The 14,010-nt window shown below is 42.4% G+C and overlaps 1 protein-coding gene across 7 annotated transcripts in view; it reads right to left on the reverse strand.

Annotated features, from left to right (window-relative positions):
* Positions 1-13,229: 13,229 nt before the first annotated feature.
* The window catches only part of DLGAP1 (discs, large (Drosophila) homolog-associated protein 1), a 542,994-nt gene continuing 542,213 nt past the window's right edge, over positions 13,230-14,010 (reverse strand). For 4 of the 7 annotated variants that reach the window (XM_006891397.1, XM_006891398.1, XM_006891401.1 and 1 more), the window contains one exon: positions 13,230-13,455. In XM_006891397.1, coding sequence (XP_006891459.1) covers positions 13,246-13,455 — 210 coding nt within the window. In that variant the 3' untranslated portion in view covers positions 13,230-13,245. The remainder of the gene's footprint in view (positions 13,456-14,010) is intronic. The other 3 variants (XM_006891396.1, XM_006891402.1, XM_006891399.1) reach the window with 1 other exon arrangement.

Consider the following 14,010-nt stretch of genomic DNA (forward strand, 5'->3'; position numbering starts at 1 on the left):
AAGGTCACTGTTGTAGCCACCTTGTCAATCCTTCTTGTTGAAGGTCTTCTTATGTTTCACTTACTCTCGAACAAACAGGATCTTCATCTCCAGGAACTAGTCTTTCCTGATAAAGTGATCAAAGTACTTTAGCCATTTAAAACTCATTGCCATTCAGTCAGAACTGATACAGACCCTCCAGTGGGTTTTCCAAGGCTATAAATCTCATGGGAGGAGACTACTCATCTTGACTGGTGGATTAAAAATGCCAGAGAGGCATGACCTTTGGGTTAGTAGCACACCTCCCTATGGACTACGTCATCAGAGCTCCCTCATCAGCCATTGTTGTTGCTGTGTACTGTTGAGCTGAAACTGACCCATCAGTGGTTTTTCGGAGGCAATTAATTGCCTGGGAGGAGATTGCCTATCTCTCCAGCAGAGCAGCTGATAGATTGGAACCACATGCAATTCCTTACCACTAGGCTGCCAGTGCTCCCTTACCACTTACTGGTTGTTGTGTACCATCAAGTCAGTACCCACCCATACCTGACCCTCCAGAGAGTTTTCGGCGACATTTAATTGCATGGGAGGAGATTACCCATTTTTCTTCCTTGGTGGATTCAAACCACGTGCCTTTGGGACCATAGCACAGCTTCTTGCTACCAGACCACCAGAACCACTGGATCTACTACTTAGAGATGCAAATAAAAATTACAACAAATTATCATTTCACACAACATAGGATGTCTAAGATTAAAAAAAGAACAGATGTGTCCATTGCTGATAGGCTTGCAAAACATACAGACATTATGGAAAATAGTTTGGCATTTTCTCAAAAAATTAAACATAAATTTTCCCAAAAAATTAAACATGTGACTCAGCCATTTCATTCCTAGATGTATACTCAAGAAACTTGAAAAAAACGAGTCAACAGACACAAGTAACAACATTCATTATAGCACTATTCATCATAGCCATAAGATGGAATTAACATAAGTTGCATCAGTGGATAACTAGATTAACAAAATACGGTAAGTAAATCAATGAAATAGTCTTCAGTCATAATAAAAAATGAAGTTCTGATCGATGCTGCAACATAGATGAACCTCAAAAACCTTACACTCAGTCAAGGAAAAGATAAATATTGTGTGGTTTTACTTACATGAAATAATAAAAATAAGCAAGTATATACAGCCTAAAGTTATTAGTAGTTAGCAGGGGCAGCAGAGAGGGGAAAGAGTTTCGGAGATAATGGGAAAATGTCCTGGAGAGGATGAAACCAAGGGATTTTGAAGCTCTGTCTCACATAATTTGGGCACGTGGCGAGGAGGGACCAGTCTTTGGAGAAGAACATCATGCTTGGAAAGGTGGAAAGATAGTGCAGGAGAGGAAGACCCCAGATGAAATGGATTGACTTAGTGACTGGGGTAGATGATTGAGACCGGCTCAGGATAGAGCAGACTTCAGAGCTATTGTAAATAGGGTTGCTATGAATCACAGCCAACTCAACAGCACATAACAACATATTGACATTTGATTAATTATACACCTGAAATACATTAAATTGGCAATTACTTTTTATATGGGGAGAGGTAATCTACTATGTGATTTGCAGCCTTGGAAATCCAATGGAGTTTCAGCTATGAGTCAATTTTAACTTGATGTCAATGAATCCACTTGAGTTGTATATGTATATATGTTGTTACATTGCTATTGTTATTTGCCATCGAGTCACTGGAGACTCATAGCGACCCTATGTACAACAGTCCTAAACCCTGCTCTATCCTGTGCCAATCTTATTGTCTCTGACACACCTACCCCCTATTAACACAGTCACTGAATCAATCCATCTCATTGAGGGTATTTCTCTCCTGTACTGTCCCTCCACCTTCCCAAGCATGATATCCCTCTCCACGGACTGAACTCGCCTTGCAACATGTCCAAAGTATGTCTGAGGAAGCTTCCAAATTCTTGCTTCCAAGAAGCAATCTGGTCTCATTCTCTCTAGAAGGAAACTGTTTGTTCTCCTAGTATTCCATGGTGTAGTCAATACTCTTCTCCAGTGCCAAAGCGCAAAGGAACCAATTCTCCTTCTATCATCCCTACTCACTGTCCAGCTTTCTGATGCATAGTAAGTAAATGCAAAGACCATGGACTGTATCAAGACTACCTTAGTCTCTAGACTGACATCGTTGCTCTTCAGTACTATTGCAAGATCTCTGACAGCAGACTTTCCCAATGCAATTCATCTTTTTCTTTCCTGGCTGCTGGTACCAAGAGTATTGCCTGTAGAGATAAGTAAACTAAAGCTGTTAACAATCTCAATCTCTTCACCATCTATCGTGATGCTGTCAATTGACCCAATGGTGAAAATCTTTATCTTCTTGATATTGAGCTTCAATCCATATTGAAGGCTGCAATCCTGACCTTCTGCAGCAAGCACTTCAGGTCCTCCTCAGTTTAAGTAATCAAGGTGTGTCATCTGAATAATGCAGATTGTAGATGATACAAAAAAGTAAAATGTTAAAGTGGCCCATGTTTTCGTATTTTTCCCCCACAATTAAAAAAAATCTGCTTTTGTAAAAATGCTATGGTCCTGTCATGTATTGAATTGGGTCCCCTCCCCTCGCATACATGTTTGCTTGGCTGTGCCATGGTTCTCACTGGTGTAAGGTGGCAGTTGTGTAACGGTCCTCCATGATCTGATAAACCAAACAGTTGCATGGATGGGATGCACCCAGCCTTAAATCCACTGTATCCCTCATTTGTTGTTAGGAGAGTTTCCCTGATATGTGGACTGCAGCATCTTTTATCTTACAAGAGACAGAAGAGCAGAAAATCCAGTAAAGGAAGAACTTCAGTATGATCAAGACAGAAGAGCCAGGAAGGAAGTTCATTCCTTGAACTCAGAGTTTCTGCATGGTGAACTTCCTAGATGCAGGAAGGAGATTTATGCCTAGACATGTGGAGATCTCCAAGGAATGCTGGGCCTACCGATACTGATGCAGCACCATGATAGATGGAGAAGAGACTGAGTCTGTTAACAATTTCAGCTTGCTCAAATCCACAGTCAACCTTGTTGGTACCAGCAGTCAGGAAATCAAAAGATGAATTGCTTGTGGGAAGTATGCTGTCAGGGACCCCTCCAAAGTGCTAATGAGTAATGATGCTAGTCTAGGGGCTAAGATGTATTTAAGTATTTAATTGATTGATTAGCTATTATGAAGGGTAGTTTTTCTTAGCTCCAGCTCTGTATTCTCTTTGTTACTGTAGAGAACGCCAATTGATTTTTGTATGTTGATCTTATATCCTGCCACTTTGCTGAATTGTATTTTCTCTTTTCCTAAAAAATGTATTTACAAATGAAAATTGGGGGAAATGTCTTTTATGTTTTAATTTTATTGTTGTTGTGTTTCATAAAGTCAGAACCAACTCATAGCTGACTCTCCGGTGGGTTTTAAGAGGCACTTAATCACACAGGAGGAGATTGCTCAACCTTATTCCACGGAGCAGATGATGGCCTCAAACTGTGTGCCTTTAGGATTACAGTGCAGCTTCTTGCCACTAGGCCACCAGAGCTCTGTTAGTCATCTTAAAGTCTTTTAAGAATAAGCAAGGTTTCATATAAGAAACCACTACTAGGAAGACAGAGTCCTGTGTAAACCTGTCACTGTGGAAGCACCCCTAGCTTGTAACCCCTGGGGAGGATACTGTCCCCAAGCCTGGGAAGCTTCTGACGTTGAGGCCAAGTTGAGGCCAATCCGAGGTTGAGGCCAAGTAGCAATGTTGCCTAATAAGGCCTGCACAGCCTCAGGCCAAGCCAACGCCTACTCCCTCCTTCAGTTCTGGGATCTTCCTTCTGGAAGTCACATTTTCACATTTCTATAGAAATTTTCTTTGTTGAAAGAAAGCTGGAATATATATAATTAGTTAAGTAGAAATCAGGGTAGAGGTCTGGTGGCCAAGTGGCAAGAAGCTGTGCTGCAATCCAAAAGGCACGTGTTTGAGGCTACCAGCTGCTCTGTGGAAGAAAGATGGGCAATCTCCTCCCCTGCAATTAACTGCCTCTGAAAACCCACTGGCGGGTCAGCTATGAGTCGGTTCTGACTCTACGGTGCACAACAACAATATTTTAAAATATTTTTAAAAAACTGTCATTGTTCCCCTGCAAGTACAACCAATAGATAAACTGTTACATGTGTGTCAGAGATAGTGAGGGTGTCATGGAATAAGACAGGGTTCTGATTTGTTTATTGGGTCGTTGTGAGTCACAGTCAACTTGATGGCATCTAATGACAATAGCCACATATACCTGTTCTGAAGTCACATTAACAACTTTCACATTTTTTTTTGTCACAGAAAATGCACATCAAAAAGGGGGTACTGGGTAATGTATTATTACTCATGCACAAAACAATCTTATGAAGCCTTAGAGAATAAAATGGGTCATGAATCCGAAAGTGAACAACACAGTCCAAAGTAGAGAGCTTATTACGGATCAAATCGTATCCTCTCAAAATACGTCTCGTAAATCTTTGGACCTGTGGATGTAATCTCATTCGGAATACCGTCTTCCTTGCTATGTTAGTGAGGACATGTCCGTGTTGGGTTTATTTTAAGCCAATTGGTTTGGAGATATACAGAGAGCTGTGTAGGCATGAAAGTAAGTAAGCACAAATGGGGAAAGAATGGCAGGGCAGACATCTCCAAGGAACTGGGGACCAGAAGCTGAGATTGCCCAGGCCCAGTCTCAGAGCAGAGAAAGAAACTTTCCCTTCAGCCAGTGTCTTGTGTGTGACTTCTAGCCTCTGGTCATAGTGTCTGCCTTTTTCTCCTCCCGGTTTGTGAATAGGAAGCCACTGCCAAAAGACTACTGATGTCCTTATTTCAGGCTGACAGCAACAGAGACCAGGGAGCTTCAGTTACTGCCTGATAAACCAATTTATGTACTGATAACCATAAGAACAAGCTCTGCAGAGGGGCCACTTGGGTGACACAGTCCTGTCCGTTTCTCATGGCACTCGAAACCTATTACATTTTCTTTAGGCAAGCATTTCCTTAATATTTAACCCATGTCCTTTCAGTTGATATTTAACCCAATTCTGATGTGTTGTCTTTGCTAGACTAGCTGGTCCTTGACCTCCTCATAACCCGTCTCAAAGTGAAGTACCGCTGAGAACAATGTCCCTTCAGCTCTGACAGTTCCTCCGTAGGCTCAGGCCTGACATCTTAGGTCCTTGGTGGAAAGGTGTTTTTCTTTTATTATTTCCAGAATCATCTGAGTAATTACTCCCCATTTCACCACTACCGACAAAATACTCGGCACTTCCCTTCTGTCTGGAAATCCCCATTTTTCCTGTGCCAACATCTTTCCATGCTTCCAGCTTCCAAACCACACAGCAGATTTCAACGGTTCCTGTGAGATTTCATAGACTTTGTCTTGAGTAACTTTTTAGTCAAGGGATTGCTGGTACACCAGATCGAGATTGCACACAACGGGAAAGGCCCTGCTTTGGCCACTGATACTCAGTATCAGGCTTAGCTCACCTGGGAGACAACCTCGGAGGCTTTGGCTGGCTACTTTGCAAAGGCAGCTTGCAGGCTGCTCTCCGGCCAGTGGCCAGGCTGGGGAGAGGAGGAAAGGTCATCTGCCTGGGTGTGTTAGAGAGAGGGGAGACTGCTCAGTGTGTTGAATGAGATCAGATGGCAAAAGAATCTAAGTGTAAATTATTTAGCATAGCCACTTCTTGTCATGTGGGTATTCTAGATGGACATAGTATTCCCTGAAGCTGTGAAGCATATTAGATCCTACTCTTTAAAAAAATAATGTGATAGTTAAATTTTTTTTAAAAAAACAACCCCAACCTTTTTGACCTTTTAAGAAATAAACCTTTCCTATGAAAAAGAATTATAGAAGATTTGATGCCCTTGAGTTGTGGTGCTGAAGTATATTGAACATAACATAGACTAACAAGAGAAAAAAAATAGGTTTATCCTGCAGAAAGTGAAACTAGGTTGCTCCATGGAGGCAAGGATTCTGAAGCTCTGTCTCACATATTTTGAGCATGCTGCCAGGAGGGGCCAATCCTTAGAGAAGGACATCATCCTTGGAAGGGTGGAGGGGCAGCACAGTAGAGGAAAACCCTTGATTGATTCAGTGACTGGGGTAATAAGGAGTAAGCGTGTTGGAGACAATGAGGTTGGCTCAAGATAGAGCAGGGTTCAGAGCTGTTGTATATAGCTATGAGTCACAAGCGACTTGATGGCACATAACAATAACACAAAAGGTTATTCCCTAAAACGAAAGACCTCTCAAATGAGCTGTATCTGACTGCTAACCAAAGTCTGCAGTTTGAATCCACCAGCCGCTCCTTGCAAGAAAAAAAATGGGCACTTTCCGGATTTGAAACCTAACAGAGAGTTGCTGGGAGTCTGAATTAATATGATGACAGTGGGTTTGGGGGTTTGTTTGTTTTGACGTTAGAATATTTTCCACTGGGCCAATTGGGAATATTTTCCACTGGGCCAATTGGCAGCATCATGATGGACGGTGAAGAGATTGAGATTGTAAACAGCTTTAGTTTGCTTGGCTCCACAATCAACACTCTTGGTACCAGCAGCCAGGAAATTAAAAGATGTATTGCATTGGGAAAATCTGCTGTCAGAGACCACTCCAAAGTACTGAAAAGCAATGATGTCAGTCTGGAGACTGAGGTGTACCTGACATGGGCCATGGTCTTTGCAATCACTTGCTATGCATCAGAGAGCTGGACAACGAATAGGGATGACAGAAGGAGAATTGTACAACAGAGATGTTGTACATAGGGTCACTAGGAGTCGCAGGTGGTTCGATGGCACGTAACAACAACAACAACAACAACATGGCAATCTGTTTCTTCAATATGATGTAAGAGAGCACCCATAACTCCTTACTGCCATTGAATCAGCTCCCCACAACCACGTTGGATTTCCAAGGCCATCAGTCATAACAGAGGGAGATGATCCAGCTTCCTCCCGTGGATCCTCTCGCTGGTAGACTCACAGCTGGAGTTGTCCATTGCAACACCTTTAGCACGAGCCACTCTCAGACCACTCGTACCTAACTCTTCAGACATGTCTCCCACTTCTCACCATTGAAACTGTTTATAGGTTTGGATTTGAAAGTCATAGAAAGAAGAAAAAGCTCATTAATTAATGATTACGTGTGCAAATCTCAGAGGACTAGCTCCTAATGAATATCTTCCATTTGCACAGCATTGGTGTTGATAAGCAGGCGAAGCCAGGATTTAAGACTATACTGAAACCTACAATTGAATGTATATAACCTCTCTGCAGAGTGCTAAAAAGAAGGCATTGTATGTCATGGAGACAAGGAGTCCCTGGGTGGTGTCAGAGGTTAATAGGGGTTTGGGGACTAATGAAAAGTTGAAGGTTCAAATCTATCCTGACACGTGAAAAAAAAAAAAAGATCTGGTGATCTTGTTCCATGAGACAAACCACTACAGACCCTGCTGATGGCTGCAGTTCCAATCCTGACAACATGGGCCACATGAACATGGGACCGACTCTATGGCTGCTATTCTCCCCCGTACCGCAGAAAAGAGAATCTACTTGTTCTTCTCTTACACTTTCCTAATCAAAAGGCAGAATTTTTCTACGGTAGAGTTTCTCTATTGAGAACTCAACAGAAGTTCCCAGTTTCCACATGGAATGAACAATTACTTCAAAGAGGCAGAAGAGAAAATTACTATTTGCACGTGTGAGACATTTGGCAGCAATGCATCCCAAGGCCATCATTCCATTCTTGTCCACAGACCCCTAGGAGAGTGTAGAATGGCTTCACAGAATTTCCAAGGCTGATGATCATGAGTGGCTGTGGATTTAAAATACAGACTTTTCCATTTACAGTCCTGCGCTTAACCCTTTGTACCACTTACAAGGGATCAACAACAAACTCAACTCCCATTGTTGCCCATTTATCTCCTGCTGAGCAGCTGGTGGATTCAAACCCACCACCTTTGGGTTGCCAGTGCAAAGTTCCACGGTCTAGGCCACCAGAGCTCCCTGTAATGAACAGCAGCAGAGGGTGCAGCAGGAGTGTTTTTGGAGGCAAGAATGATGAGGGTTTGTCTCACATACATTAGACATGTTGCTAGGAGGTTCGATTTCTTGGAGAGGGACATGATGCTGGGAAGGGTGCAGGGTCAGCGAAGGAGAGGAAGACCCTCAACCAGGGGGACTGACAAGGTGACTGCTGCAATGGGTTCTTGTGAGTCAGGAAGTGTGAGGATGGCACAGGATAGAATAGGGTTCAGATCTTTTATTCATGGGGTCACTATGAGTTGTACCCAACTCAGTGGCACCTAACAACAACAACATGGCAGAGTTGACTTCTGGTGTTTATTAAATATTAAATTGCTTTCTATGAGTACTAGCTTGTGCTTGTTTACATAGAAGACAGATAATTCCTTTACTGACAAAACTCTTCCCCAGCACCCACGCTGGGACATTACCTTCCTGCTCTTTTCTGTTGATGCACCTCGCACGCTAAGTCCAGGAGAGAGTCCAAGGACCAGGAAGCAGCCAGGCCAGTCCTCTTCGCTCTGCTTCACAGGAGGCAATGCCGTTTATAGAGGACATTTAAGATCTGTTTTGTAAACTTCTTGCCAGTAGGCCACCAAAGCTCCCTAGTAAATAGATTAGGATCTGCAAAGGGATTTCAGGCTTGTTCATTAGTTTCTATTTGTGAACAGAGCGGCTCCAATCTTGGTTTAATCACTGAAAGTCAAACAGTCTGCTGAGCAAACCCACAGTCAATGTGGGCACCCTCTACCCCTGATGGTATTCAAGAAAGGACACAGACAACAAGATTTTTAATGTGTCATTTATTTAAGCCAAAATCAATGTCTGTTTTCAAGGAGCAGATTTCAAAAATAACAAAAGAAAGTCATGGTGAGAACAAACAATTTTGTTCAAATTTTAGAAAATATTACATAAAGTGGTAAGTCGAGCCTGCGATATGGGAGACTGCTTTGCTGAAAGTCAGATTTCTGCAGACAAAAATGAGCTCATTTGATTCTGAGACTGGAATGCTTAAGGAGCCCTTGATGAAATAGAAAAATTAGTCTGTTGAAAGGCAAGAAATATCATCATGGTTCCGACGAAATGAACAGGTAGGGCATGAACCCAAGTAATGAGATCTTTGCAATCCCACAGGGACTCAGTCACTCAATTGTTCCTCTTTTGAAGCTGTTTCAAAAGTACACAGTGTTATTTTGGTGAACAGCGCACGTCTTGAACAAGTATGAAAATAATGATAAGTGATTTTTTAGTTTAGAAGTATGTTGCTCCTAGTTGGATTTGCCCACCAAAAGTGGAGGAATTGAGAGAATGGACCCAGGTCTTTAAATTGTGTTAAGGAAGGCATTTTGGGGCAACAGATGGATCCAAGTCCACCTCATTATCTTTCTCTGTGTGTGTATGTGTATTATGTGCATGAAGGAAGCTTATACAAACATGACCATATGACCTGATAAAAACCAAACAAAACTGACAGTGCCAAACAGTCACCAAGTTGAGATGCTGGAAGAACGACAGAGATTGTCGTTGGGGAAGGAGCTGAACGAAGCACTGGATTTTGGACTCAAATCTGATACTTGGAAATTATGTCACATTGGGCAAGTCCATGAACCTCAGTGAATGCAGTCTTTCATTGCTTGGAGGATGAAATGGAAACCACAACGTCTCATTCTGACTTCCCTATCCTGGAGGGCTGTGAAGGAAGCAAAAACTAATGACACATGTTCAAAGGCACCGACATAGGGAAGATGCACGCTGACTTTCCATGTTTGAGAGGCTAGTGATTTTCTTCTCTTCAACATTCTGACCTCACCTCACTGTAGCACCTTCTTTTTTTTCAGCACAATTCTTCATGCTCCTGATCAAAAACATAGAAGCACATTTGATCATCACAATCTAAGAACTTCTGGTTCTTCAGCATTTAAATCCCTTACATAGGATGCAGGACCTACCTACTTTCTCAGCAGTGAACAGCCTATGTGATGTTATAATGAAAGTTACTCGGATACATTACTTGTTACTACCTTCCCAGAGACATTTATAAAGACGTAAGACTCAGTAGTGACAACACACAGGCCTGAAAGCAGTGCATTAATTATTTTATTAATTTCTCCTTTTTACATTATTGGGAAACATTCATCTATTTACAGTTTGTTGGTTTGTTTTGTTTTTCTTTTGTCCACACACAATCTAGGTTAATAAGCCTATGAAATTCCAAGTCATAAAGCCATAAAAATGTTCCCCACCCTTCCTTCTGAAAGCTTTCAAATGAAACATTTTTTTTAAAACCAATCCAAAATAATTTTTAAAAATTACATTTGGGAATACCAATAAGCTAGTGATTTACATTCCATTTATTTAAAATATGCATCTAGACATGTTTTTAAAAAAGAAATGATCAATTCACAATCGGATAAAGTTTAAATTAAAGTGGGAATGCACAGTAAAACATTAAGGAAACATCTATAAATAACAGAAATATATTACAAATAAATTAGTTCTATTTACCATTTCAAATATTAAAAATCTTTAATCCATTTCTTCATCTCTCTTTACAAAAAGGTTATGAGAATTGTATGGAAACATCTGCAAAAAATATAATAAATACTTGATTTCTTTGAAGGGTTTTTTTTTCCTCTGATGTGGGAGACAAGCTTTTCTTTTGTAACCCCCCTCCCCAAGAAAATGCCCAACAACTTTATACCAAAGTTAAACAAAATAAGTAATTTTTAGGGTACATACATTTTCCAGTAAGAACTAAAAAACATTACTACAAATCACATCAAAAAGAACAATGTAACAAAGGCTATGCCCATGATTATTTAGTTTAAGGGGTCAAGTGGTTAACAAGCAGCATTGCTTGGGGCCATGTGAGGGTTTTGTTCATCAATAATTAGCTTTTTATAAAGTGTTTTTACAATTTAAATTGTGTTAAGGAAGGCAAGGTCATGATGCCTGTTCAAATATGAACAAGTAGGCATTCAGCTAAAAGATTTAAAAGTCTTACCAAAAATATCTTATGAATATACAAATACCATTCACGTAGACAAGATAAATTGGCCTTCACTTGTCTCTCTTTAAAAGATCCGGGCTATATTGGTTTCCAAAGAAAATATTGTAGAATGATCTTGAACCATATTACTAACATATGTTTTAATTCAATTCCTAACTCTACCTCAGGGCACTGCACTGTAGTGAATGTGACTCTTCCAATGGAGGCTGCTTCCTGCTGTTCTGTGAGTTCCAAGCCATTTTCAGTACTGAGTGGGACCGAAAGCTACCCGAGGTGGCAGTTGGCAATACCAGATGCAAACACTCTATAACCTTTCATTGCTGCTACAAGGTGAAGAAAATGTGTATTCTCTTAAAAACTGGCAAATAGGTGAAGCTCAAAATCTCTGCATGCTCCCATTTTACAAAGCACTCGGGATACTTAGCTCACCCTAGTTAAAAGTTGGTTGGTTTTTAAATAATAGCCCTTTTCTTGTAAACCACAGCAGTAAACATTTGTGCCCTGTTTATAAAGATAGCTCAAAGCTTCAATGGCTCTGAGAGGTAGCGAATTCCCTAGTGATTTTACACATTGATGAAGAGATTTGTTGCCAGAATCCATCACCTCTCTTAGTTTCAAAAAGAAAATTAAATTAGCACCTGCTATGAGAGTGTATTTTTTTTAAAAGCTTCTCTGGTGCAAGTGTGTTTTATGCATGATTTAAAAGTCTTTCAATTTTCCATATTATCTAGTGCTTTAGGGTGTGAGCCAGACAAAAGATGCCAGTGACACTATAAGGTGGCCACAGTCTAGATGTTTAAACTGCTACTAGGAAGGGCATTTAATGAGAACCGCAGCTAAATGCAAGAGCATAGTGCCCATCAATTGTGATAAAAAATTACATTCTCTGCCAAATGCCTCTGCTTCTTCCCATGTTTATGAATCAAAACTTTCCTCCTTTGTCATGGGCGCTGAACCCTGCTGGTCAACCTTCTTTTCCACTACACGAAATCTCAAGATGACCATAAACAGTTTTTTGGAATGATGCAGCATGTCTACTGGGGTGAATATTGATTCGCTCAGTTTGGCATGGGACAAAATCTTCATCACTAGGACAGGATTGGTATGAAAGGATTCCGAGTGGTTAAATAGAAAGAGGACAAGAAAGTAGAAAATATATCTTAAATATGAACGAAAAGACAGATGGGTAGCATTCAGAGTGATGACAGGAAAACCTACACTTTCCTCTGAGAACAGCTCTGGGGCCATTTCCAGCAGTCTGCAGGCAGGCGTGCACTGATACCAGGCTGGACAACAACAAATTAATAGAACCAACAGCACTCTATAAAACCACTGCCACAGCAACATGATGCACGTCGTACAATAAAAGTGGATAAAATATTTCAGGTCTGAGTGTTCTTAATAACAGAACCAAAAAAAAAAAAATCCCCTGTGTGTTAGCTACACTGATGAGAGTGTTCCTTGCCTCGCCTTCTTCCTTTTATTGCCTTTCGGAATAGATTGATTTCCCTGAAAGATCGAATTTACAATCGTCTGCTGATTGAACGTCTGAAGCAGTGATTGATGAAATAACAGCGGGACAGGCTGCGCGGGTGGGGGCAGGGTGGCAGGGACCCTGGAGTCGCCAGGGGCACCTGGGCCCACGTGTCTACTTCCCACTGCCCGGCTGGGCCCCTCCCGAGCTCCCTTAGCGCACGCCCTGTGCGGCACTCCTTATTTGGGGTGAAATGGTATGATTTCTGAGGTTGGAAATAAAGTGCTCCATCTGCTTTTAAAAATAATATCAGTTTAAGGGAAAGAAAGAAAAAGAAAAAACAACAACACACAACCCAACAACAAACAAAAGGCGCAAATCCGAGCCCTAGTTTCTCTCTCGTGGAAGACGGTCGAGTCCTCAAGGACCACCTGGTGCTGGCTGGCGGTTTGGTTGGTATTGCTGGGCTCTAGGAACAGACTAGCTAGTAGGTCCGAGGATGGAGCGGGACTTGGGGCCGCTGCTATACAGGTGTGTCTGGTGTGGCCAAGAAAATAAAGGGTTGTGTCTGCTCGAGGCGGGGCGACAGCACGGGGACAGGGGCGCCGGGGGTGAGGGATGTGGGCGGCGGGGAGCCCAGGGACGGCGCCTAGAGGGGGACGGGACGCCACGACGTGGGGCGCACGGCGGGGCGGGCGGCTCAGAGCCGCGTCTGCGCCTCGGGGATGTAGATCTCGATGCTCTCCGCGCTCTCGGTGGCCGAGTTCTGGCGGACGGACGCGGCGCGCTTGGCGGCCATCAGGCGCTTTCGGGCCTCCTGGCGCTGCGAGCTCTCCAGCGAGCGCTCCCGGATCAGCGGCGCGGGGCCCTTGGCCGGCTTCTTTGGCACCGGAGGAGGGACCCTTCTCTCCTGATCAAAGCAGAAGGTTCAGGACATTACACAGCTTCTCAGGACAAGCTCGGGAAAAACTGGATAGGTCAGTAGTTAGAACACATTATTATTATTTTTTTTTTTTTTTTAAAAACAACCCTGAGGGTGGTTAGGTCTTATCTGCACTTTGTAATTGCCTTTTCTTCATTATTCTGGTTGGATAGTCAAAAGATGGAAGGGAAGGAAATATCAGAAAGCTTAAAGCCACGGTAGGAATGGATTACAGAACTAGCCCTTTCCAAGGTGAGGACGCGGGTATTTAACAGACCCAGGCAGAAAGGCTGCGCTGTCCGCTCCGCGCACACCGCGTGCTCTTCTCTCTGGAAAATTTCAGACTCTTCCTGGTGCAAGATGAGCAAGGAAAGCAGCCACAGGGCATCCTACCTGCATCTCCAGAGTTTAAACATCACCTCCCTCTTCCTCAGTCCAACCCTCTGCCCCACCGCTGTGCCCCACACAAGCTGAAGACACTTTAAGAGTGGAAGGCTGTGTCTCTCAGTTTTGTTGATGCGTTGAAGTGCACTGTTTGCAAGT

The sequence above is a fragment of the Elephantulus edwardii genome, unplaced genomic scaffold, assembly GCF_000299155.1.
Source record: "Elephantulus edwardii isolate Elephantulus edwardi_28Jun2011 unplaced genomic scaffold, EleEdw1.0 scaffold00097, whole genome shotgun sequence".
In the NCBI taxonomy this organism is placed as follows: Eukaryota; Metazoa; Chordata; class Mammalia; order Macroscelidea; family Macroscelididae; genus Elephantulus; species Elephantulus edwardii.